The sequence below is a fragment of the Pseudochaenichthys georgianus genome, chromosome 22 (genome assembly GCF_902827115.2).
Source record: "Pseudochaenichthys georgianus chromosome 22, fPseGeo1.2, whole genome shotgun sequence".
NCBI lineage: Eukaryota > Metazoa > Chordata > Actinopteri > Perciformes > Channichthyidae > Pseudochaenichthys > Pseudochaenichthys georgianus.
Genome location: NC_047524.1, coordinates 25,226,699 through 25,252,532, shown reverse-complemented (window position 1 = coordinate 25,252,532; position 25,834 = coordinate 25,226,699). Strand labels below are relative to the sequence as shown.

Genomic DNA, 25,834 nt, shown 5'->3' with positions numbered 1-25,834 from the left:
ATGCGACAATATTACCATTAGGAAATGTATTTATCTAGTCTATTTCCAATGAAACGATCGAGATACGCGAATTTACTTTTTGAAATACGTGCCTAATGACCATGGGCCCTTCCATTGCTCCGGGACTTTTCCAGTGACGTCACTGATTGGGTACGGCTTCCTGGGCCAAAGCTCAATAACAAACAACATGGCGTGCAATGCACCAGTAGTTTACATTACAAGAAAACGGTCGTCGTCAGGAGTTTATTGTATTGCCCCAGGCTGCACAAATGGATTTTATACAAAGAAGGAAGAAGTACATTTCCATAGGCTGCCACTAAAGGATGAGAAGCTGCTCAAAGTCCAGTCTGGATGCCTGGTTCAATACAAAACATTGGATTTGAAGCCAGGATCTGTTCCCACAATATTCGATTTCTCAACGTATGCAGTCGGGAACACCGACCGTCCCAGCACGTCGGCCGCGCAAGACAATGACAGTGTCAACAAACGTGAAGTTCGAGCCACCAAACGAGTTGCTTCAGCTGCCGAGAGAGAGGTAAATATTGCAGCACTACCAGATTACTAGCTCACACATGTATTTACTGACACAGTGTGACCTTATTAATTAACGCAATCGCGTCCAAACTAAATGGTAGCTATTATGACGCACAATAGAGAATTGGGGGTGTTCTATAGCTCAACTAATTAAACTGGCATACACACGCTCATCTGTCGAAAACAGCCCTAAAAAGGCTAGTATTGCTATTGATGGATGGTATTGCAGGACCCAGAGCGCACGGAGCACAGAGCGGACAGCAGATAACGGAATTGCAGTTGTATTGCTTATAGATTATCAGAACATTTCAAAGGGGACACAGCCCCATTGGATATTAACCTATGGATTAACTACATCATCGTTTTTATCGTTGTAATGCCATTGAAGACCAGTTTAGACCAGACAATGAGGAAGGTAAGCCGTTAGCCTGGCGTATGTTAGTACCTAGCGCCACTTGTTTTGATGTACGTTTTTGTGGATAACCTCGCGAGTTTGTATCCGATGTGTTGGATGTGCGGCTAGGGTAAGTAATAAGGGAGCTATCGGTGCAGTAATAGGTTAGCATTTTCGCTCGGGGCTAATTCAGAGGCTCACTGTTAGCATTGTTTTTTTTATTTTTTTATTCCGGATCGTATGCCACTCTATTCGACCGAATCGGTTCATAAGCATAGGCCATGGGATGCCTGGTAACTGTAGATGCTTCCACATCAATGTCATCTCCCGACGAATAGTCAAATTCATCGTTCAAAACGTCGATCTCATTGCAAAATTCCTCCATCGCTGCCATATCTGCTACGTTGTGTTGACTTTCGGTGGAGCGAAAACACAGCCAGTGACGTCACCATTTGGGACTCCCCTAATGGCGGCGGCCTGGTCCCGGAATTCCCCACCCAGCCGGCAGATAATTAATTTTCTTTTGGCGAGTAATATCATATACAATAAATATTACGATCAATATCCATTGTAAAATGAATAAACTACCGGAATATTATAACTGTAATTGGTGTTTCCTTTCCCCTTTAAAGGCACTTGAAAAGTTGTGTTGTAGTTTTTCTTTGCAAATCCATTCAATATACAAGACTAAGAGCGTACAGACAAGCTGCAATTTGTGCAAACGCCAACATCATTTAGCATGCTAACATTTGCTAATGAGCGCTAAATTCAAAGGGCTGCTAAACCAAAGTTAGGAAGATTCATCCTTTAGGGACTGTGATTGTGAATGTCATATAACACTCCCTCTAATACAGTGATACATAGGTTCGTCTCGACCAAAGTAGTGAATGTACACTGCCTAGGAACAAATTGCTAGCATGGTTAAATCCTTAATCAGCTTCTCAAATTAAACTCTTTTTGAGTTGTCTCTTTTGATTCTCATGATTCTTGCTATCCAAATTCAAAATCAAACACATGTGGTTGTACCAACATTATCTGCTGAACTACACAGAACCCTTTGTGTTAGGTATGTTCCCTAAGGCTTAGTCCTAGATCTCCTCTCGTCCCGTCTCTGATGCTCCGTCCTTCAGGTGTGGCCTGGATGTGACACACAGCTGCCACAGTGGCCTGGTTTCACACCTTGACTGCCCCCCCTCCCCCCTCTGCAGACAGCAGCCTGGGAAACCACAGGCCACCAGGCTGGCGCCAGCCTGTACGGCTTGGAGCAGGGCAGCCGGCCCAATCAATACCTCTGCATTTCCTGTCCATTTGCTCAGGTCTCTTCATTAATAATTACTGCTTGGCGGAGCTTCAATGCGCTCGCTGGCTGGGCCAAGGGGAGAGGCTGTGTGACCTTTCCCCGCCCCTGGGTCCACTTGGATCACATACACAGGTGTGGGGACAGACATAATAAGGCAACACAGATGACATTATTCCTGATTCATGCCCTTTCCCTCTGTGAAGAGAACATCCCGCAAAACGACTTAAAAAAAACCTAAAACCTGCTAGAACATGACTTTGAGACATTTCTGGATTTAAGCTTCTCTTCAATTTAGCACACACCCACTACATCCAGCAGCTATGGTTTCAGCATCCTCTGAGGTGTACAGTAATGAGCGGGTGAACCTGGGTGAAGTGATCAGCTGCCGTTCATGGCACATTTTCCAGATGACAATAACAATACTACAAAACATCTTACATTACGTTCTGCCTGGTATGTGCCCTAGCTGATAAGCCAGGTGGTAATAAACTGCCAGGTTTTTAATGCAGCTTGGCGTGAGATTTTCTCCACCCGGAGAGGAAGGTACGTGTTGGAGCCGACACAATGCATGACATGATGCTGAAGTAATGTGTTTTTATTCCTTGTTTTTAAAGATGACCATTTATGGATACAGCCATTGCATTTCTGATGCACACCGTCATCCCCGGCAGAGCAAAACCGTTTCTCCAGCAGTCGGCACCTGGCACAAAATAAGTTGATTTGTTTCGTAAGTGTCAACAGTTCAGTGCTCCTCATCCTGTTGCGGACAAAGACACTCTGTGTGTGTACGTGTGTGTGTGACCACAGGTCAGAATTTGGTGATGGCAGAGGCGATGTTCTCCAAGCCGGATCGAGCCTCGGAGGAGGGGAAAGCCTGGATGGCCTCCAGAGCCTTGTTGCCATGGTAACAGCATAAGTCCATTGCTGTGCTCACGCCTTTCTCCGACTTAACCGCTGCCAAAAGCTGTCGAGGGATGAAAACACACGTTAGTTTGTCACCGTTAGTGTCACTCCTGTTACTATCCAGCTGCAAAGTGTTAAAGAGACAGCGAAAGTTACCCTTAAAGTAAGGGACTCTTAAGTACCTGGATTGAACTGAAGCAAAAGCAGAGAGCCACTGTATAACACAATCATGTACGGTTATTGCACGCTGCCCCGGCACCGCTGGAGGCAGCCTACTGCTTTTAACTACATGGGGAACATGTCAGACTCATCGCGGTGAATTATATTTAAAAGATTAGTAGCGAATGCACAGAATGTTTTATTATCTTATGTTTCTAACCTTTCATCTCACAGATCCTCTGTCTCTGCTGTTGTTCATTGTGGCATCAGATCACTGCACAGCAACTTAAATGTGCCAAAATGATGATGTTATTATATGTACTTGCCCAAAGATATTGAAAGTGTGTGTGATAACTTTATCCACACACTTTATTATATAATGTTTTTATGTTTCAATGTTATTGCCGTAATATGTGAATTATTTTAGAGAGGCCCTATTATGCTCCTTGGGGTTTCCCCTTTCCTGTAGTCTGTAATATAGCTTTGTTACGGCTACAATCCCAAAGTTCCCTCCAGAGGGAGTTTTCTCCCCCTTAAAAATGCCTCCATTGGACACCTTTGTTTACTTCCCTAACATATAGGGGTGTAACGGTTCACAAACATTTCGGTTCGGTACGTACCTCGGTTTATAGGTCACGGTTTGGTACAGCAATTTTTTTTATCACAAACATAAAATATTTTTTGGGGGTTTTTAATTATGTCTCCTGCTGTGGAGAGAACACCTCTCGCTAGGGACAGAGGTAGCAGATACAGCCAGGTAGCGCTTTGCTACCATGGCAACATAAGGATATTTGACATTTGTAATAGCTTTGGCTCGGTCTGAACGTTTTGCGAGTGGTGGAGGCTTAAATGCTAGTGGGAGTCGGGTTTGCACTTCAGTCTTTTTTCTTTTGGTACCGGTGATATTCACGTTCGGATGATGCCTTTTCAAATGAGTGTGCAAGTTTGATGTATTGCCAGCCGCGTAACCAATTTGAGTTGAATAATGCCGACAAACAGCTTTGGTTCGGTCCACCTGTCTTTGTCCGTCATCCTTTTACGTAACTGCGAAACCAAAATGTTCCCAAACCGGAGACTTCAATGATGCTGGAGGATTTTCGAGCTCAACTTTATCTGCGTTCGACATTTCGACAGTTCCTCAAATGACTGACTACATTTGAACGCATCCCTGTGACCAGCTCTCATAGTATGCCTCTCGTCCAATGAAATGACTTGGTCGCTCTATGACGTGCTGAACCCAATGTGAGCAAATTACTCTGAATGCTGCGACGCAGCACCTGAGATTACTTACAAAAAGTTGTTTACGTTCTCAATTTTTTACGTTTAACGTTATATTTGTTCGTACACTTCGGTACACACCTGTACCGAACCGAAGGGCCCATACCGATTAATTTCGGTACGAATACGTATACCGTTACACCCCTACTAACATAGTGACATCACTATGTAACACCTATGCTGCTATTGGCTAGCACTCTTACGAATTGTACGTGATAGAGAAGTCCCGCCCTTTAGCCTAAGCAGTTGACCAATCACAACAGAGCCAGCCAGCTAACCAATCAGAGCAGACTGGGCTCTGGTTCAGACAGAGGGTGAAAAGAGGTGCTGCAGTACAGGCAGTATGAGAAAAATAAAGAGCTTTTTGAACATTAAAGCATGGAGACATGTCACAGTAGAGACACAACATACAAACATTAGGGCAATAAGCATAATTGAGCGCCTTTAAACTGCTGTCAAAGTACATCTAGTTACAAAAAAGAACCTTCACTCTCAATAGGCAAGGCAAGGCAAGTTTATTTATATAGCACTGAAATAGCAAATGAAAGACATTAAGAAAATGGCATTTAAAATCAGTCATTAAAAAGAAAAGCTAATAAATTAAACATTAAAAGAAAAAATACATGGATAAAAGTTACAGTGCAGTCTAAGATATGAATAGTTCAATTAAAAGCAGAGACAAAAAGATAAGTCTTCAGCCTGGATTTAAAAGTAGTCAGAGTTGCAGCGGACCTGCAGGTTTCTGGGAGTTTGTTCCAGATTTGGAGCATAATAACTGAACGCTGCTTCTCCATGTTTAGTTCTGACTCTGGGGACAGAAAGCTGACCAGTCCCTGAAGACCTGAGAGATCTGGATGGTTCATAATTTAGCAGGAGGTCAGAAATGTATTTTGGGCCTAAACCATTCAGTGCTTTATAAACCAGCAGCAGTATTTTGAAATCTATTCTTTGACACACAGGAAGCCAGTGTAAAGACTTCAGAACTGGAGTGATGTGATCCACTTTCTTAGTGTCAGTGAGGACTCGAGCAGCGGCGTTCTGAATCAGCTGCAGCTTTCTAATAGATGTTTTAGTGAGACCTGTGAAGACACCATTGCAGTAGACGAGTCTACTGAAGATAAAAGCATGGACAAGGAACCCCACATGTCATATTTGTCAACTCAGATGTGTATTTACCTAAAGAGACATCGTTTTTCCAGTTGGATTCAAACCAATTTAGAACTGTTTCCGAAAGTCCCACCCAGTTTTCCAGTCGGTCCAGTAACATGCTGTGGTCAACAGTGTCAAACGCAGCACTGAGATCTAATAATACTAACACTGAAGTTATGCCACTGTCTGTGTTTAAGTGGATGTCATTGAAGACCTTTACAAGAGCAGTCTCAGTGCTGTGGTTTGGACGAAAGCCTGACTGGAACACATCGAAACAGTTATTTAAATGCAAGAAGTTACTCAACTGTTGAAAAACAACTTTTTCAATGATTTTACCTAGAAATGGGAGGTTTATATGGGCCTGTAATTGTTCATTACTGAAGCATCTAGATTATTCTTTTTTAAGAGCGGTTTAATGACTGCAGTTTTCAGGGCCTGTGGACAAATACCTGAGTGAAGAGATTTGTTTACTATATGAAGTAGATCTGAGGCCATGCAACGAAAAACATCCTGTTGGAATAATATCAAGGCAGCGGGAGGAGGATTTCAGAAGTTGAATAATGTCCTCCAGGTTTTTATCATTAATCTGATTGATCTGTGTCATGACACAATAGTGTCTTTGTATACAAGACCTGGGACTTACAAACACACACAACATATACATTTTATAAGTGAAAACATGATGTCAGATCAGCCCTAACCAACAGCTTGAGTATTCAGACTGGGAGAATGTGGGTGTCTCTTTGTGCCTCTCTCCTGGTGTGTTGGACATCTTTTGCTGAGGGCGTTTTAACCTCCCGAAGGCCTTTCCTCTTTAACAAAGCCTGCGGGTGCTGAACTCTGCATCACCTGCTCTGCTTACTGTATGTATGCATGTTGGTATGGATGTGTGAGCATATGTTTATGTGTGTATATGTTTATATAGATATATATTTATTCGTTTTATGTGGAAATGCACTGCGAGGATTGCTTTTTTAAATTTCGTTGTACCTGGTGCGATGACAATAAAGGAATTCTATTCTATTCTAAAACTAAAATATGTTCCACCCTCATGTCCCACTTGTTATTTGTTCTGCATTGACTTAATGTATCCTGTATCTCAGTTGACCTTATAAGTTCCACATCCATCCATTTTCTGATGTCCCTACATGAAGAGAGTCATGTTGCGTGATGCTTTTTATTCACTTTGTTTAATTCTACTCACTGATCTAATCACTATCTCAGTGAATGGGTTGAAGCTTCTGAAAGGCTTTAGGCAAAAGTAAGTCATCCTCCCTTTTTCAATGTAGTCAGATTTTATTTTATTATTAGTGTGAATATTAATGTCTTTAGATAATATTCACGTTCACCAATTTTGGAACCTATGGAAGCCCATTTCTGCCAATGTGATGTAAAAAAAAAGATTCTGTGAGTCATTTTTAGCCCTGCTGTCATGTTCGGGTCAAATGTGACCGATTTCCTACTTGAATCAATCATAAATAATGTGTTTAAGGCCTCCGCAGAAGGCATTTGAACATATCAAATTGCTGATCACCACTTTCATTGAATTTTGAGTGGTTTAGTTCACTTTGTAACACCTATGATGTTCCTGTTCAAAAATGACTGCCATAGCAAATGAATGGGTAACCCTAGATTATGTTTATCCATCAGTATAGTACACACCCAAAATGTACTAAATGTTAATTTACTTATTCCACGTAAACCAGTAGTCTGAGACATTGTTTACAGATAAAAGGGGGTTCAATCAAAATTGGTGATGATTAATGTTTTTTGTACGGTCAAATCTAAGCGGAGGAACACTAAAGGGGGAGAAACGAACACGACAGCAGGGATAATTAGATCAGTCATTGAAATCATCACTTGATACCCGCAACATAGTCAATATTATTAGAACGTTTAATTCTTTCATAGTCAGTCATTATTTCTAGATATTCGTTTTAATACCTCTAAAAAGGTAACAAAATAATACTATAACTATAATGTAATCTAGTACATATTACACTTTAATTGTAATCTTATTGCTTCCATAGAACTTGCTTTCCACCCAAATGGAAAAGCTGTAAAATGGGAGTTTCTGCAAACAATGATAGTTATTAAATCAAATGATGGAGATGAAGCACATGACAAAGTTCCTGCAGTTATGCGCCCCCATCTCTGTTCTGAATCAAAAACTTTACACTCAAGGTCTTTCTTGTTCCTCCCCAAAATGGTATCCCTCCCCGTGTTGCTGCTCTCAGCTTCCTCCTTGTGTCCCCTCATCTCTCCTTCCCTTCAAACCTCTCCTCTGTCCCCTTTTTTGCTGAAGGAGATTCTCTCACAATGCCACTGTCTCAGAGCTCTCGGGTCTCCTCCGTAAATAGGCCTCGGTAACTAATCCTTCCTGCTCTGGTTTCAGGCGGGACCAGATAACCCCCACACCACCATCAGACCCCTCCTCTGCAGCTCCGCTCTCCTCTTGCACCCCGATCAGCGATTCACCCCTCACACATTGACTTTGGGAAGCTTGTTTCTCAACTTTGATATATGTTACAGCAAGAAAAATGCCCTGTTCCTCTCTCTGTCAGAGGCCTTGCCGACTCGTAAACAGGTGAATATATGAAGGTGAAATGATAAAAGCTTAAACGCAGCACAGAGGCAACTGAGGATGCATATCTGGGTACAAGGCATTTTTTAACATAGTGGAGTCAGATGTGAATAAAGGAATACATAAACCACGGGCTTACCTTTGAGTAATCCAGTTCATTCCTCCGTGTCTTTACCTTGAAGAGAAGAGAGAGTCATTATCAGTGACAGTACACAGGATTCAAAGGGTATAGAACATTAGGAGGACAACTTTTAAATCAAGTCCATTTTGATTGAACTGAATATTGTTTTGTAATAAATTATGCATTTTTTTAAATATATCATTTGGGAAATAAATTATGTTTAAAAAAAGATATACTGAAAAACAAACATCTTTTGAAATTGACTACATTTTTGAAGAAAAAGAAAATGAATCTCATCTTAAAAAATGTACCAACTATAAAAATCTAATTGCATTGGTTTAAGCTATGATTTTGACTCTGTAAAGTGTCTTTGAGTTTGTAGAAAAGCACTCTTAAAAAAAAAGCATTATATTATTAGAACATTCATTCATTAAAATACCTCCAAGGCTTTCTTTTTCCCCTTATTTCAAGGCTAAAACTTCTTAAAAATCCAGGCTGCTTGCATTGACAGTTTGGTTGCTTGTTGAAGAAAAATGCTGTTGTTTTTCTGAAAATGTTTGATCCATACGTAACATGAGTAAAATCATTTATCGTGTTATAGTAAAAAAACAAAACAAGATCTAAAAATGTCTTGTAATAAAGTGGCTTACATCTGTATGACAAGTCAGTTTATGACACGGACACAGGCTCAAAGGGGATAAATGAAACGGACCATTAACTTGATCAAAATCTGGTTTCTCTTGGTTTCATAGTTTTGTCAACATAGTCTTTTGAGACATTATAATGTTGAAATGTTACACATTAAACCGCTAAAAAAACCTGTTACAACTTTGAGATTATGCAATTGAGCTCAGACAGCTACTCATTTGGCACGTAACACATCCCCTAGAACAGGGGTCGGCACCCGCGGCTCTCGAGCCGCATGAGGCTCTTTAAGCCCTCTACTCTGGCTCCCTTGAGCTAAGAAGGAAATAAATAAAAGTATTTGTATGACTATTTATATTTTGTTGCACGGTTGATAATATTTCGTATCTTTTATTTTGAGGTGATACTGTGACACATACATAAAAAACATAACGGTTTTAATTAGGTCAACTAAAATATGCATCATATCCTGCTACGGTCCCGCACCAGCGCCTTTTCTTGCAGGCGAATAACCAACCCAGTCTCACAAAAAAACATGTAATAACTACGTTGGTCCACAACGCAGGACGTAGTATTTCTACAAAAACGCCTCTGAAATTGTAAGATCCCTACGTTTTTTTTCACCATTCATTCCAATAGCTGGCGTCAAATTTCTCCCTGCAGAAAAAAGAAACATGGCCGAACTTCGTTTTATTCTCGGTGTAAAATGCCTATTTTAAAGTTAGTTTGGCCATTAAAATGCGTTTTGATGTCATTTGATGCGAGAAATATGAGTTGTTATTTCAGATTATGTGTGCAGTGGATGTACATGATCTTTAGTTTGCTAGTTATTACGAAGATTACTTCAGAAAATTGTGTCCATTGTTACCAAGGTGGTTGCTAGGGACGCTGCTATCGATATTATTTCTGTTATGTTGTGTAACTGTTTACTGGTGTTATCTTTATTGCTACCCCCTTCCCCGTCAATGTATAGTGTTGGTCCACAGCGCAAACGTATTAGTTTAACAAAATCCGCATCTAAAAGTGTGGCATAGATATGTTATTTTCCCCTGTGCAATTCTCCATTTACTCAACAATAACACATAATTATCCTTGTGTTTATTTATTTGTTTGATTAATAAACACACGTTGGAGTCCGTCAGGACCGAGGGTCGGAGCAGCTCATTTGCTTTACAGAATATTACACCCGGAAGTAAGTATTCTCTCCGCTTCGCTTGACAAACCCTGTGATAGTCCTCAAGCTCTGTGATTGGAGAGTGTGCAGAGCGTCGAACAGCACTTGAAATGGGATGGAACCACGGCAGACTGTCCAAAACTGGATTTGAACGGGTCCACGCGTCCCCCCCTCCCCCACCCCGTCCCCAGAACTACACATGCTGGCTATTGTGTTTCGCAACATGCTCTCTATCTATGGCACGTCTCTACTGGGAGTTGTAGTTTTAAAAGACATTTTCGTATTTCCCATAATAAGAAGTGGCCAGTATTAAACTGTGTACATCCCTGGAGGTTTAGGGGACAGGAAACACTCAAATTTAAAACATAATTAATAAATGGGTGAAAATTGCTTGTGCCCATAATGGGCAGCATTAATGTATACCCACACGACAGCTAAGGTCAGAAGAGCTTTATTTTAACAGCTGGTCTTATGTCTGTGACCCCTCCTGTTGTCCATTGATGAGCCTGAAACATGCACTTGTCAAGGTTCAGAGGCACATTGTGCAAATATGGCAGTAGCCATCAATCATCTTAAGATAAGATGTACTTTATTGATCCCAAGTTGGAACATTTGCGTTACATCAGCATGTGTAACAGTTGTAAATATGCAGTGGTGTTTATTTGCAAATCATTTAGTATAATCACATAAATTCTGTGTTTCATATTGAATAATTCTGTGTTCTTTATTTATTGATTGTTCAATACCTGACAAGGCCGGAGATGAAACACTTGGGTCACAGGTTCCTCAACAGTGCATTACAAGACATCTATCAATATGTGTGTACCTCCACCATTAAACTGTCATATTCTGCACATTTCTTATACTATCTACATACATCTTATATAAGAGTATAATACATATGTATAATATCAGTTAAAATAAGTGCTTCAACATAGTTAACATTGCTGGAGGTATACACAAAGTTTTTCATTCATTGCATAACTACACCGTTTGTGTATATCATATGTCAATAAACCTTAGAAAATCTTGAAATCTTGAAAGGGATGTGAAAAATAGTCATTATATACAGTCTTTAATTAACTATTAGTAGAGAATAACGAGTAATGAATATACTTGATAGGGATCCTATTAATATCTAATAATAAAAATAATGAAATTCAATAACATGCTTTAAACCACTAGGTGTCCCTTTATTTCAGCTGTGCACCTTTATGGTGTAAATACAGCCCATCTACCAATTGGATCAAATATAAAAGTCAGCCGAATTAGTGTTGATACTGCAAGGACATGTATTGTGTGAAAAGATCCATGTCACGTTTCCAGTGTTGGCGGCAGTTCCTCATGTTTGTCTAGAAGTCTTCTCATCAGGGCTCTATAAATACAGAACTACGGCAGATATGTAACATTTAATGCAGCCGAACCGTGTATTACAATGCCGTTATGTGATGACCTCCAAGGAGAAAAGCAAGCACACTCGGAATAAAGTGTTTTCGGTCTGTTTCCGGTATTTGTTTATGACGATGTGATGTGAGATGTGAGACTGGAATTGCACAGGGCAAATAACGTATCTATGCCACAATTTTAGATACAGATTTTGTTAAACTAATACGTTTGCGCTGTGGACCAACACTATACATTGACGGGGAAGGGGGTAGCAATAAAGATTACACCATTAAACAGTTACACAACATAACAGAAATAATATCGATAGCAGCGTCCATAGCAACCACCTTGGTAACAATGAAAACGTTGTATCGACACAATTTCCTGAAGTAATCTTCGTAATAACTAGCAAACTAAAGATCATGTGCATCCACTGCACACATAATCTGAAATAACAACTCATATTTTTTTGTTATATTCCATGGAATGCTCTTAACGTCCCGATAGCAATGAATATATTAAATGCTTTGACAATAAATACATTAAAATATGTCATCTGTGGAAGCCGTAGTACTGTAAAAAGCACGACCAATCATTTTAGCCGGCCCGGCTAAAATAACTGGATGGCCTACCTGCCTGTCAGCCTTCCATCTGTGCACAAACTTATCTCGTGCCCTCATTGGTCATGTGCGCGTTCGTGTGTGTTGGAGGAGGGGCTCTGTAAATAAGTCGAGAGGGGTCTGCCTGCAGACCTCCACTCTCAGGACAGTTCCGGTGCAGACCTCCACTGTCAGTACAGGAAGTGACGATTCTGACGTGTGCTAGCTAATAGTGATGCTAATGATAGCTAATTCCTAATAGTAGTATGTGTGTCGTTTGTACAGTGCTGCTACTTATATGTTATGTAAAGCCTGCATACTTATGTGTTTTATTTCTGTATTGTTACAGTTTTACGGTAAGGTAAAAGAAGAACAGTAAAGTCAAGAAAGAAAACCTTGCATCTTTATTGGAGGACTTTTAAATGTTAGCTAACTGTCTAGCTACGCATAGGGATACGCGCTGTAAGGGCAGAACAGTTCAATCAATCTAAGTGATGAAAAGTGATACTTAACTGATATTAACTACATACAAGGTGTGGGTCGCGTTCGCCATTCGATCAGTGAGAGGAGAGGAGAAAAATGCAACAATAATTGTCAAAATCCATTAATATATGGATGGGGGGGGGGCTGGACACAGGCCGTGGGGGACACCCGAGACTGGGTAATGTCCCCGGAAAATGGGGGGAAAAAAGGTGTCTGAAAATAGGCACTCGTGAGGCGGGCAGAGTCCCCTGTTAACTCCCGTTACATTCCTCCATGGTGTAATTTGAGCGAAAAACTTTTACGAGAACCAGGCTGGGGGGGTCAAAAGGGCTTGACCAAGGCCGACCCAAAGTGCACGGTGGGCGGACTCATCACCTCCGTGATGAGTCTCCATTGTGATTTGAAAAATTCCATCAAACGAGTCCTTCGGTGGGCGGGAAAAAAAACGCGTCAGAATCGTCACTTCCTGTATGACAGTGGAGGTGTCCTGAGAGTGCAGCCTGCACCGGAACTGTCCTGAGAGTGGAGGTCTGCAGGCAGGCTCCCATGAGGAAGGCCCAATCCCAAACCACTCCCTCGACCCTACCCCTCCGTGACGGAGTGAACTCCGTCTGTAGCCACACTCGCAGCTCAACGAGGCTCCTCCTGTCAGATGGAGGGAGTAAACACAGCAGCAAGCTTTGGGACGGCCTCTCTTCTCTCCGGCAGAAACAGGAAATGCCGTAACTGTATGTAACAACGGTTTCAAATCAGCATCTCTTAGACAAAAAGTTTAAATGAATAACTCAAATAAAACTCCAAACATCTTTCATTGTGTTTCAAAGCTCTTTTAGTTTTAAACCTGATGTGTATAAGCTTCTTAGTTTTTGCAACGGTCTGTAAATATACACAACTTTATAATAAAATGCACACATTTACCTTTTTCTAGACTAAACACCTAAACACAGTTTGATCCTAAGTTAAAAACATATGGTTATCATGAGGCTGTTAACATCGCAGTTTATCAGTGGATGTTTGCTGGAACTACTTGTAAACAGCGTGTTTCCTGACGGACACACACAGCGTGACTCCGGTCAGGTAGAGACCGGTCTCAAGTCAGCACCGCTGCAGACTCGCTGTTTGAGGGCTTGATAGCCCACTCCCCCTCCACACTCGTTGCTTTGGAACAGCCCTCAATATGGCGGACCCTCTGCGTGAACGCGCAAACGGAGGGGTAGGGTGTAGGGGGCGGTTTGGGAATGGGCCGAAGTCTGAAGTAAGGGGCAGATTTTTTCCAGTTGTGTATTTTCAAATCCTAGCGCACTCAAGCTGGTTCCTCCAAAATTACCTACCCTACCTTTAACTCTTTTTAGGGTGCAGATATATGTTTTATTCATTTCAAAGTGGGCCCATTTTAATTATATATTTTCCCCTTCAAATGCGCAGAGGACTCCCCAAGTGCTGTGTTTCATTTATTTTAAAGTAGGCCTGTGTATTATTTTTAATTCTCCTTATAAGAGTTCTTTGTTTCTTATTAGAGGTTAACAGTTTTATATCATGTAATAAATAATAAATGCAACAAAACTGTAGTTTTTGTCTATGATATAACAATAAATACAACTTTATAAGCTATCAAGCTATGAAATATGTTTTGCGGCTCCAGACAAACATTTTTTTTGGAAAAGGGAGCAAAATGGCTCTTTTGGTCAAAAAGGTTGCAGACCCCTGCCGTAGAGCCTGTAGGGTTAGGGTTAGGGTTAACCTTCCTTTCAAACAAAGAACACATGTAGGACGTATGTATGATGTCATTTCTGCAGTGGTGCCATTCCTACCTGCTGCAGCTGCTGACTCCACCGCTCCTGCCCGACAATCTGACGGTGGAAAACAACGGGGGCGGCGCTAAAGCTGAATGTCGCAGACTCTCCTGCGCTGCTCTTTACAAACGGCAGCAGGTCAGAGTTGAGCTGCAGGAGATGGAGCACATTCAGACTTAGATTACACCTCCAGACACCAATTACAGCCGCACAGGGGAGAGAACACTGAGTGAAGCTGTTAACGAGCAGGAACAGGACACTGTAAGGCACAGCTAGCCTGATGCTTGTCCTTCAAACACATCATTTCTGTCCCCCCCGCTGAGATTCCTTGTAGCCGCTGGGGCCTGCAGACAGGCCGCTGCAGGGGGCCGCAGCAGGAGAGTGGGAGGGATACACATGGTTTTTAAGCCAGTACCAACAAAATCTGGCCGTTCAAAATACATATATTGATCTGAGCATTGGCATGGCGCAGTAACATTACATAGCATTCTACCAAAGCAAATTACTCGTATGTGTAAACCTACTAGTACCTTAAAATTAAAATACCTTTTTACGTACAGTGGTCAGGAGTGAAGAAAAGCTATATCAAAGCCCCTGACACCTTGGGTTCAAATCCTCAAACCTCATTGGATAAAATATAAAAATATCCCAAAATTCAAAAACTTTTGTGGAATATTAAAAATATATGGGGGGGGATCAGGCGACTCACCTTGTGGCCCATGGACAGGTGTTTGCCGAACGTGTAGGCCATACTTTGGGCCTCCTTGTCGTGTTGGGCCAGCTCCATGGCAGCTTGGCAGCTCTTGGCCAGCAGGGCACCATGGGACAGGAAGGTGTGCTCCTCCCACGCCTTCACATCCAGACTGTTCTCCTGTTGAGAAAAGAGGGGCGGAGACACTGAGCTGCCACTGATGCCACTGCGCAACTTCATCAGAACACCTCAAACAAAAAAAACTCGCTCATTTTTTCCGTGTTGAAGACTGTGCACCAGAAGTAAACACCAACATATCTACAAAAACCTCCGCAGTTATTCATTTGTTTTACTCATAGAGAAAAGGTGCATCTTAAATATTTATTGTAAGGTTTAAATTATTGCTCGAGCATTTTCTTGAATAACCAGACAGAAGAAGAAGTGGTCAGAACTGGAACTCTGTCTGAGTTACACAACATCACACTCCTGTGGGAAAGGACCCACTGCAGAACATTAAGAGAAACTCTGTTTACCATCTTCAATCCGTTATTGATCAAAATGTGTACTTTTTCTTATTAATAACAGCTTGTAGCGCCTAGATTCAGAACCATTGACAAAGCAGTATTTCATTTGAATTCTGTGCACAGCTGGAAACTATTGGAGGAGGATATTTGTTTGATATTTGGAGAATAAGGTGTGAATCACAACATTGGCAACAAGGGCTTTAGACACAGACGCACAATACTTGTTGGAATGCATTCTTTGTTGTTTTGAGTCCGTTTATGGGAGTTATGAAGAACAGCCAAATGATTGACAAAGCCCAACTGTGTGTAGTCTGTTGGGCTTTGTCCTGGCATCAACGTATAAACGATGCTTTACCTCCGTATTACTGGTGTTCTCGTTGTAGATTCCTTGAACCACGTCACCAATAGCACTCGAGATCAGTTCAACAACCTGCAACGCAGACACGATAACATTAAACCTTTGGGTGAACATTTCAATCGTTAAGCATTGTCAGAATTAAAAGGACAATACAGTCACACACAGGGTGTATGCAGGAATCCTGAAGTCAGATGTAAAACCTTTTAAGACCCTTTCCATACATTTTAAGACATCATCGCCACTTTGAGTTTTAACCGGTTACATTGGCGACACTTTACCTCACATTGACTATATACAGTATTGTCCTTCATCCTTATCTTCCAACCATTTGGACGCAGACTTGCATTTCCCCATAACGATGTTGTTTAACAACCGGAGTAAACGGACCTTCGCACTATCAAGCAGTGAGCGCGCGATGTCCTGCTCAGATGACGTCACATCCAACGGGATTCCATAAATAAACTCCACAGAATCACACTACACACCTACGCCATGATTACATTCAGGCACACTGTAGAACACAACCTCTTTGGACCATTTATATACTCATTGAAAACAAGCTACACAATGTAATACCTTGGAAAATGCGGGTTAATACTTTTTAATAGCCTTAATTTTCGCTAAATTGATTTTATCAACTTTTAATACTTTTTAAGACCCCGCGGCCGGACACCCTGCACACATCATTCTCTGACATGATTACAACTGAGTCAAATATTGAACAGCAAAAAGTCCAAAATAAACTGCAATAAAAAGGGGCAAAGTATTACTTCAACGAGCAAAATCATCAACCAACAGATTTTTTTATTTGTCAAAGTTTTTTAAAACAAGTATAATTAATTATCTCAAAAGTGCAGCCAGACTAAATAACTAGAACATTTGTATGGATGCAAATCAAATAAATATATATTTCTCAATATGAAGGGAAATGTGATCAAATGTAGCAAATGCTGGTGCCATTAACCCTAAGCCACACTTAAAGCAGTCTGGATACAAAGTAAAGAGCTTTTCTTGCTCAACATGGAGGGAAAAGTGCTATCCTCTTGACATAAGGGGAATACATATTGGCTATGGTGGGTCCATGGCATATATGATATAAGAAACTTGCCAACAGTTCAAATGACTCTTACTTAGTGCGTTTCAGATGTGAAAAGTGCAACGTTGCTGCGCTCTGGTTTTAGATTGACACAAAACCTGTGAATTCTATCTGCTTTTTAACATATGAAGGGATAAATGATGACTTCAGCCAAGCTGTTTTGTATTTACCATTGTTGGTCGAACAGCTTTAAAATACTGGTCACTCTTCAAGCATTACAAAAGGTACTCAGAACCAGTAATATCATCTCAGTAAAACATTTAAGGTCATTATGGGCAACAGAGATAGACATCATTGAAATTCTCTTACATAAAAACTGCCACAAAACACATTTATATTTCTTTGATATAGGATTTTTTACATGATTGAAAATCGACTTTTTGCGGTGTTTGATCAGCCGTGTGTCCTGTTGAGGCGTCCTTTAACTCTGAACCCATAACCTGCTCCTTCATTACAAGTCAAAAAACACAATTTCCCCCTGACTGAAGCGAGAGGTGACAGCGCTCATCTCAACAGCTGGCTGTGAAGAGAACAGGAGGCGAGAAGTAAACTCAGCGGCTCATTATCTTGCTTCATTATACTTTGTATTTATAGAAGAGTCCAGAGGATAGACAGATCCGGTGTCGGTCCGGTGTGAGGGGCTGAAATGGAGCTAAAAGTCAGACGGTGAAACCAAATAGAACTGTGTCCAGGGGGGAAATAAGGTTAAAGAGCCATGATCGGATTTGAGCCTCCTCTTTTTCTCTGCAATGTTTGATTTATTCACGTTGTGCCTTTGATTCAGATGCAGTACACAAACTGGAAGTCTTGCCAAGTATATTTGTCTAATATGTAGTCAGAATATGTCTTTACACTTGATATAAGAGCTAATAACTCAAAGGTAAAGTACTAAAGTAACAATGCAGTGGGATATAGGGTCTTGTTTTCAGACAATGCATCTTAAGTACTGTATGTTATTAGGTCTCTTGAAAACATCTTATTTGGAGTTGCATCTAAAAAATAAAAGAACTTATGAGCATTTGTGGCTTATTTTGGAAAACATTTCCTGATTCCCGTAAAATATAGTTCAAAATAAGTGTTGCCAGCTAATCACAAGGTCTGATCTACACATCCCATCTTCTTTAAGATATCTCACCAAGCACATTTCCGTTCTTCTATCGGCAGATTTCACATAATACAAGTGACAACACCTTGTTTTCACTCTTTTCAGTGTTGGAATCCACTTCATTGTCACTGCAGTTATCATCAGACCAGAGGTGCAAGAGAAGCATGAACAGTAGTATAAATATTGAATAAGCTATGAAGCTTGTATAAATACAGACAGTACAATAAAGACACTATTTTAAAACTCTATGGACTGTTGTTTGACGCTTTTATAAATAATATGAACACATGAGTGCGTATAGAAGATAGAGCAGTTTGGACTTTGAGCATTGCAGATCGGTTATAATAATCTGTTGATACTTACAGAATAGGCTGAAAATAATTCAGAGAATACGTTTGAATGAATGAAACAATTAGTTGATATCATGGATAATCACTTGAAATATTGTGTTTACTAGCAATGTGCTTATCAATGTGGAAAAGCATTAGAAGAGAAATCTTAGTTTACTAAGATCAAAAGTCGACTAATGAGTCAGTGTTTTTTAGGTAGAGAAAGCAAAGAAAGAAAATGTAAACTGGAAATGGAGAAAAACCTTTTATTTTAAACATAATCTCTCAAATATATATTTTTAGGTTTATGATTTTTTTCATCATTTTTCTTTATTGACTCTAACTTAGTCCACGAAATCGAAAACTCTTCAAGTTTTTTATTTTAATCATTTTTTGCTCGATGATGTGTTTGTTTTTATCATGCTGCATTGGTTTCATTTTGTGTTCCTTTGTGATCTTGGTATTTGATATGACTCTTTACACTATAATATAATAAATATGCGGCAAAAAGAAAACATGCTGCTTTTGGAATTACAATTCATACTAAAACATATATAAATAAACAAACCAATTCTCTCCCACAGTGCATTGTGGAGGTGCGAGTGTCTGCTGCAGTTGCCTATTCCCTCTTACAGGGGGCATGCATGACTACATTTTTAGCTTGGAGAAACACTGGCAGCCGATTATCAACCCCCAGATGAGAGACTGCATCATTTCAGATGACAGGTCTGGATCTAATGTATGAGGGGAAATGAAAAGTCTCCGTCCTTCATTCACAGCCTCAGACCTGTGTGGACGGGGGGTGGAGGCCACGCCCGTACGGTTCACATGAATGAGGTTAAATTTAGAGCTCCTTCAGCTCATCCCAGACATCCTTGGTTCATCAGAAAAGTCTGGTGACGCTGCTCCGTCAGCCCCCGCCGTGCCCTCTGGGTAACTGAACCCACCGGGGGAAAATATTGAGGAAACCCGAGCTCCACCCGCAGACCTGGAAGGACAATGTGCCTACAGTATTACCAGATGTGGTGTCTCTGCCTGCCTTGGGAAGTGGGGGCCGGTGGGGGTCTTTTTTTGGAAAGTATCAGATAAGCTCTCCCCCTGCCTCCCCCTTACTCCATTCCCAAATCCAGCCAGATCGTGTTTTGCCGACAGGTCTGCGAGGGGGGAGAAACCGGAGCCTGGCGGTGAGATTACTTTACAGTTTATACAAGTAGCGGCATAGGTTTCCTCTCAAGGCCACGACACATAATCTCCATCACTCTCACTGCCTTAAAAGAAGAAGAAGGAGAAAAAGGCCCGGTTTATGAGAAAAACTTTGAAAGCTGCAAGAACGACTCATCTGTCACCCTGTGTGTTAAAGAGATGAGGGACAATGGCCGCACACAAGCTGCAAGAAGAGACAGGCAATCTGTTTTTCATACATACCAGACTCAAACGGCACTCTTTGAACACCCCTTGGAGCTGATGCAGAGTCATACATATCTAAAGTTTGCTTTCTTTGCATTTGCCGGAGAGAAATGTTAAGTTTCAAAAATGTAAATGTCTGTTTGTATCCTTGTTTATCCTAATGAGCTAAACCAATTAGTGATTACAAGTGGGAAGTTCCTAGTTAGCCTAGGAGCAAAGCTTGATATGTTCAGTATAATAACATAAGATAAGATTATTATGTCCAACAATTTTTTTTGTGGCTCTAAAACTTGAAAGAAGCCCTATTATGCTTTTTGAGTTTCCCGCTCCAGTAGTGTTTTATGTAGGTTTATGTATGGTGGCCGAAAGGTGCCAACGCGCTACAACGGCCCATATATCTTCCATTAGGAGAAACACGCCGAGATTAAAAAACGATGCAAATATAAAAACTAAAATGTTCTAAATCCCCGAATGTCACAGCGGTCCAAGCTGTGTGTGTATCAACTGTGCGTTTTTAAAAATATGCAGCGTTAAATTGGGCAATATTTTCTGGGTTATTTTTATGAACTGGAGGTGTGGGGTAAAAAACGAGGTGAGAGTAGGGGGTCTAACAAAACATGATTTCCAGTTGCATCATAGGAAATGTAGTGTTTTTGGAACTTGACCCATTCTAAAGACTAGACTATCTCTGGCTTTGCCGTTTGAATTTGGAACATTGTATTGCCTCACAACTCGAGTGTAGTCTTGATTTTCATGCCGGCTACAATATGTACATCTTTGTTTTAATAGAGCCATTAATGGATAGACACAATAGTTTGATGATGTTGTGTGCATCTACTCAAAGTTCCTAATTTACAAGACCACTTCAGGTCAAATGAACTTAGATTGTTTTCTTTCACTCAAACCGAATAAAAGTGATGAAGGAAAGTCAACATGAACAGGAGGGGAGTAAACAGGATCACCACACCATTGAAAAAAATAAATGTCCCAAACATATCCAATTCCTGTAACTTAAACTCAATGATTGGCTTTTGCTTTAACCTAATTCCCCCCCTGGCCAAAAGGTATTTAAGAACAGCTCGACACAAACACAGCAGAATATGAGCATCAGTGCACACCGTGGTTTGCCCTCGGTTTGTTTTGTTTTGCTAACCTTTTCAAACACGAGCAACTGTTGGCTATCAGATGTCCATCTCCTTATTACCTTTAAAACTTCCTTTTTTGGGGACGTGTCCTGTGGCCGCTTCACATTACACTCGCATTCCTTCTAAACACAGCAGGTTTGTTTTGGAAAAATAGTTTCTGGTGTCATTTGGTGCCACTTGAGTTTGAATGGCTTTGCTCTCACCTTGACAATGAGCCCCACTTGAGGGACAGATGCTCCACAACTTCCATTCAACCAGTGCCAACGCACAGTGTGGATGCTGATTTGATTACATCATCATTAGCTCAAGTCATCAGCAGATCTGTTTTTCTTTTCCATTACTCTAATTCCCGTTTGTCAATTATCTCACACAGTACTGTTGCAGGGACAACTCTTAATGGAAGCCAATTAGCACTGGAAAGGAAATGCCACACCTTAAAAATCATTTTGAATTCAAAAGGAAATGGTTCCTCGTAACTCTTGCTGTGTTCCCACCATGGATACCGCTTCCATTTGGGAGGGCATCTCATTGCTCCTAGACTGTGTGCTGAATAAGAGTCGTCAGGGAAAGCGATAAGGCTCGGTCCAGCTGATGGCAGCGATACGGTTATTTTGATCCACTCAGGCAACCACATTCTGACAGAGCAGCGTGGTGACAGCTTCTGTCACTGAGAGGTTACCAGGCTACGAAAGCGATATGATCTGTGACCACACGACCACCACCACCACACTTACCTCCAGAAAACTCAATAAGAAACATTCCCATGGCGTCCATGTTTACAGTGTCTCCTGACCAAACTCTTAACCATTACAAAGACCTGTTTTCGGAAAAGTGTTTTATATAAATAAAGTGTGAAAGACATTAAATATGACCTGGAAACGTGTAAATAATATCAAACCGTACAGCACCACACTGGTACACGAAACTAGCACTTGTACGTTTTGATATGATTATCCAAGATGGCAGCACACTGACAGCTCCTGGGCCCCTTGAATTTTAGTTCTCTCACTCAAAAAACACAAACTTTCTAGTAAACATCTAACATCTTTTTTTCCCCATTGCTGGCCGCCTCAGTTCGACCATAAAACCCTGTTTCAATTTGCATACTTCTGTACCAACAACAGCCATCTTGAGTGCAAAAGTGCATCCCAATGAAGTACGACTAAATGCAGTGCACTATGAGAACACGGATGCAGCACTCGTAATGGTCAAGTTGAGTGTGGAATACTGGTTACTCTCAACAATCGCCATCTTGGCTACATAACGGAAGTTGCCGGACCAACCACAGCACAATACAAACAAGATTGATTACATTACATGTCAGTCGTTAAGACACTTTTATCCAAAGCGAGTAACATACATTCAGTACTGTGGGCAATCCCAACAGGAGCATTTTTGGGTGAAGTGTCTTGCCCAGGGACACAACGACATACTGACTAGAGTAGAACCCGAACTAGCTCTCCCCCGTTCCGAAGATCAGCGCAATATCCCACTGATCCCCGTGATCCCTGCGATCATCTCACTGCCCCCCAGGATGCGAATCACTGGGCTTCATTGTTTGAATGAAAAAGGACCTCTGGCGATTGCAGTGTAAAAATCACACCAATGCAGACTCCGATCCAGATGGAGACAAAATAAAAAGACAACGATAACCACTTAATGTTGTTCTATGAAATGAATATGTAGGGGTTTGCTGCTGTGGAAAAAGAAGGAAAATACCTCTCAAAAATAAATCATATTATACAAATTCCATGATTAGTGGGAACTCTGAAATGGAGTGTGGATGCTGTATGGGGGTGAGAAAAGACGTAGGGATAAAGGTCAACAGTGATTATAATGGCCACCGGGAGATCGTCCAAAGCGGTGTTTTCACAAAGATATCACTGATGATGGGTCAAACATTTCAGTTACTCTAATCATTTGTTATTAACAGACATGGTACCTTAGTGTTGTTCAGTTGGGCAAGTCCGGTACAAGCGTTTGCCAGCAGGAAGTCGCCGCTCAGGACGGCGATCTTATTCCCGAACTCCATGTCCTTCAGTGGGCCATCTGAGACTGTCCACTCCTTCAGGTCCACTATCCCACGATGCACCAGGAACGCCGTGTGGATCAACTCTGTGATTTCTGCCAAGTTGCGCTGGCTACAGAACAAAACAAAGAATACATGTTTGGCTTTTTTGTCAACAGCTTTTACAAGAGGTTTGACAGTTATGGCGCGTTTCCACTGCAGCGGGTAGCTCGCTTTAAGCGTGCAGAGCCGTGCGGGGCGCGTTTTTGGTTGCGTTTCCACTTGGCCTAGTTTTGGCCCGGGGCTACTTTTTCACCTTTTTTCTGGCCCGACTAAATCGTGGTTCTCGGGCCAGGAACAACCAGGCTGAGTCGGGCTGAGTATGCTAAACTAGAGAGAGAATCGCTGGCAAGGGGGCTACAACTACAACAAGATGAACATATTTGACCGTGATTTAATTATAATACACGTTTCTAAATGATGCCGAAGTAACAACATACTGATACCGGTTAGTAAAGACCATGAATTAATGCTTTGACGAGTCTGCAGACAGACGGCAGGCGGAAAACCCTTTTAAAATGCGTGTTTTCTGAATGGAGATCGGCTAAGCTAACGTTATATATGCTCCGACCGTCCACACTCACAACAACGGCCTACAGACATAAATAAACCAGCGACTGTATTCGCCATGACACAGGCAGTCTGGGGTTTGTACTTGTTTAACTTTTGTCTAGTTTCTGAACAGATATGAAGAGCTGTGAGCTCTGAGTGCTAAGAGCTAACGGCTGTGTTGTTTTTCTGGGGCTCTCATTGAAGATGACGTCACGGCTCCGCCTACACTGCGTTATTATAGTAACTACCCCAGTTCCTAAACTGTAATGGAAGCGCAGCATTAAAGTGAGCCGGGCCTAATAAGGCCTAACCAAACCGAGCGAGGCCTGCAGTGGAAACGCGCCATTAGAGCTTTTTGACAGGATCATATTCATTGTCTTTTTGCTGGTGAAATATGCATTTCTTCACAGCATCACGTACAGGTGTTCTGATCACAAAGGAATCAATCAAAACAAAGGTAGTCTGGGTTTCATTGTATTTGTCTAGCAAAAGAGAAACACATTTATTTATTCAATAAAACAGCGTTATTCAGATTGCAGTCTTGTTTTTGATTTGACTCAAATACACAGCGCTGCTCCAAACAACATCAACCAACTGCTATCTGGAACATTTAGACAACTTTAAATAATAAATTACCGTGTATATTCAAAAATCTGAGTTCTCTAGAACAGGGGTTCCCAAACGTTGCCATGCCAAGGACCCCCATATAGCATTATCCTCTGGCGGGGACCCCCCTGTTGCAATTTGTTTTTTTAAATGATGAGTATATTATAATGGAAAATATGACAAATTAATCATACAGCATAATACATTTTCTTATTATTTATTTGTATTAATAATCAGTTATTCTTCTAAAAAAATTTTTTATCAGACTTATTATTATATTATTTGTCATTCGTCATTCATTGTGTCTTCTCTTATAAACATTCCTAACACAATATTAAACAGTAATATCAACAGTAAACATATTTTTAAAGTGATTTCTGTCTTTATAATATTATATAATTTTGAACAGTAATATGAACAATTAACATATATTTTTAGCATTTTTGAAAGCGACTTATGCCTTAATAATTTATATTTTATATTCAACAGTAATATTAACAATAAACATATTTATATTCATATATATAAACATCAATATTTGCTGCATCCGTGCTCTCATCCAGCTGAAGAGCGAAATATCCACTAGCTCTCACTTACTCCAAAAGCTGAGCAGATACTCAGTTTCACTCACAGTAGCGGCAGCTCGATTCTGATTGGCTTGAAGGGCGGCCGTGTGATTTAAAAAAAATATATATATTAATAAGTAAAGGATTGGCATCAGAGGACACATAGATATAGATATAGATATGCAGTTATTAACAACATCTAAAAAAAAACATTTTTTTTTTTAAATTCCCCTTTCCCTCAAACTTTGCGTGACCCCCCTGGCGCCCCCCCGGGGGGTCGAGGCCCCCACTTTGAAAAACACTGCTCTAGAACAACAATTGGGTTTGATAAACCACTCAAGTCAAAATCAGCGTACTCAAACAGAACATATGTCAGACATCTCACTGCCCCAGTGTCAGGGGTTGTGTTAAAAATATATATCAAACGTATCAATAGCAAATAACAGCCATTCTTGATTATGAGAGAAAAGACATAATAAAAGTGGTATTTGAATAGAGGCATTCAGAGTAGCCTTGGGGAGGATATAATCAAATGTTGATTCAACCACTGGTGGGGGGTAATTAGGCCCCTCTCCATATGGAAGGAGCTCTGCTGCGACAGGAGGGATCTATCCAGACAGGGTTGGGAGCGCTGATAGCCACTTACGACCTTCTTTCAGCCGCTGTGAGAACCTGATGAGCCGATCGTCTGCCTTCCCGCTCCAACCCCTTCCTATACACACCCACACACACACACACACACACACACACACACACACACACACACACACACACACACACGTTTTGTAGCCAGGTAATTGCCGTGTTCGACGACGGCGCGGAGAAGATGTGATTAAAATTCAATAATGTCATCTGTTTCGCCTCTCAATCACATCCATTGTCTAG

At 41.0% G+C, this 25,834-nt stretch overlaps 1 protein-coding gene across 2 annotated transcripts in view; it reads right to left on the bottom strand.

The window, feature by feature from the left end:
• Window positions 1–2,808: 2,808 nt before the first annotated feature.
• The window catches only part of pdss2 (prenyl (decaprenyl) diphosphate synthase, subunit 2), a 42,122-nt gene continuing 19,096 nt past the window's right edge, over window positions 2,809–25,834 (bottom strand). The window contains exons 3-9 of one of the 2 annotated variants that reach the window (XM_034112199.1): window positions 25,596–25,661; window positions 23,100–23,298; window positions 16,073–16,147; window positions 15,212–15,373; window positions 14,521–14,652; window positions 8,441–8,476; window positions 2,809–3,192 (exon numbers count right to left, since the gene is read on the bottom strand). In XM_034112199.1, coding sequence (XP_033968090.1) covers window positions 3,037–3,192; window positions 8,441–8,476; window positions 14,521–14,652; window positions 15,212–15,373; window positions 16,073–16,147; window positions 23,100–23,298; window positions 25,596–25,661 — 826 coding nt within the window. In that variant the 3' untranslated portion in view covers window positions 2,809–3,036. The remainder of the gene's footprint in view (window positions 3,193–8,440; window positions 8,477–14,520; window positions 14,653–15,211; window positions 15,374–16,072; window positions 16,148–23,099; window positions 23,299–25,595; window positions 25,662–25,834) is intronic. The other variant, XM_034112200.1, reaches the window with a different exon arrangement.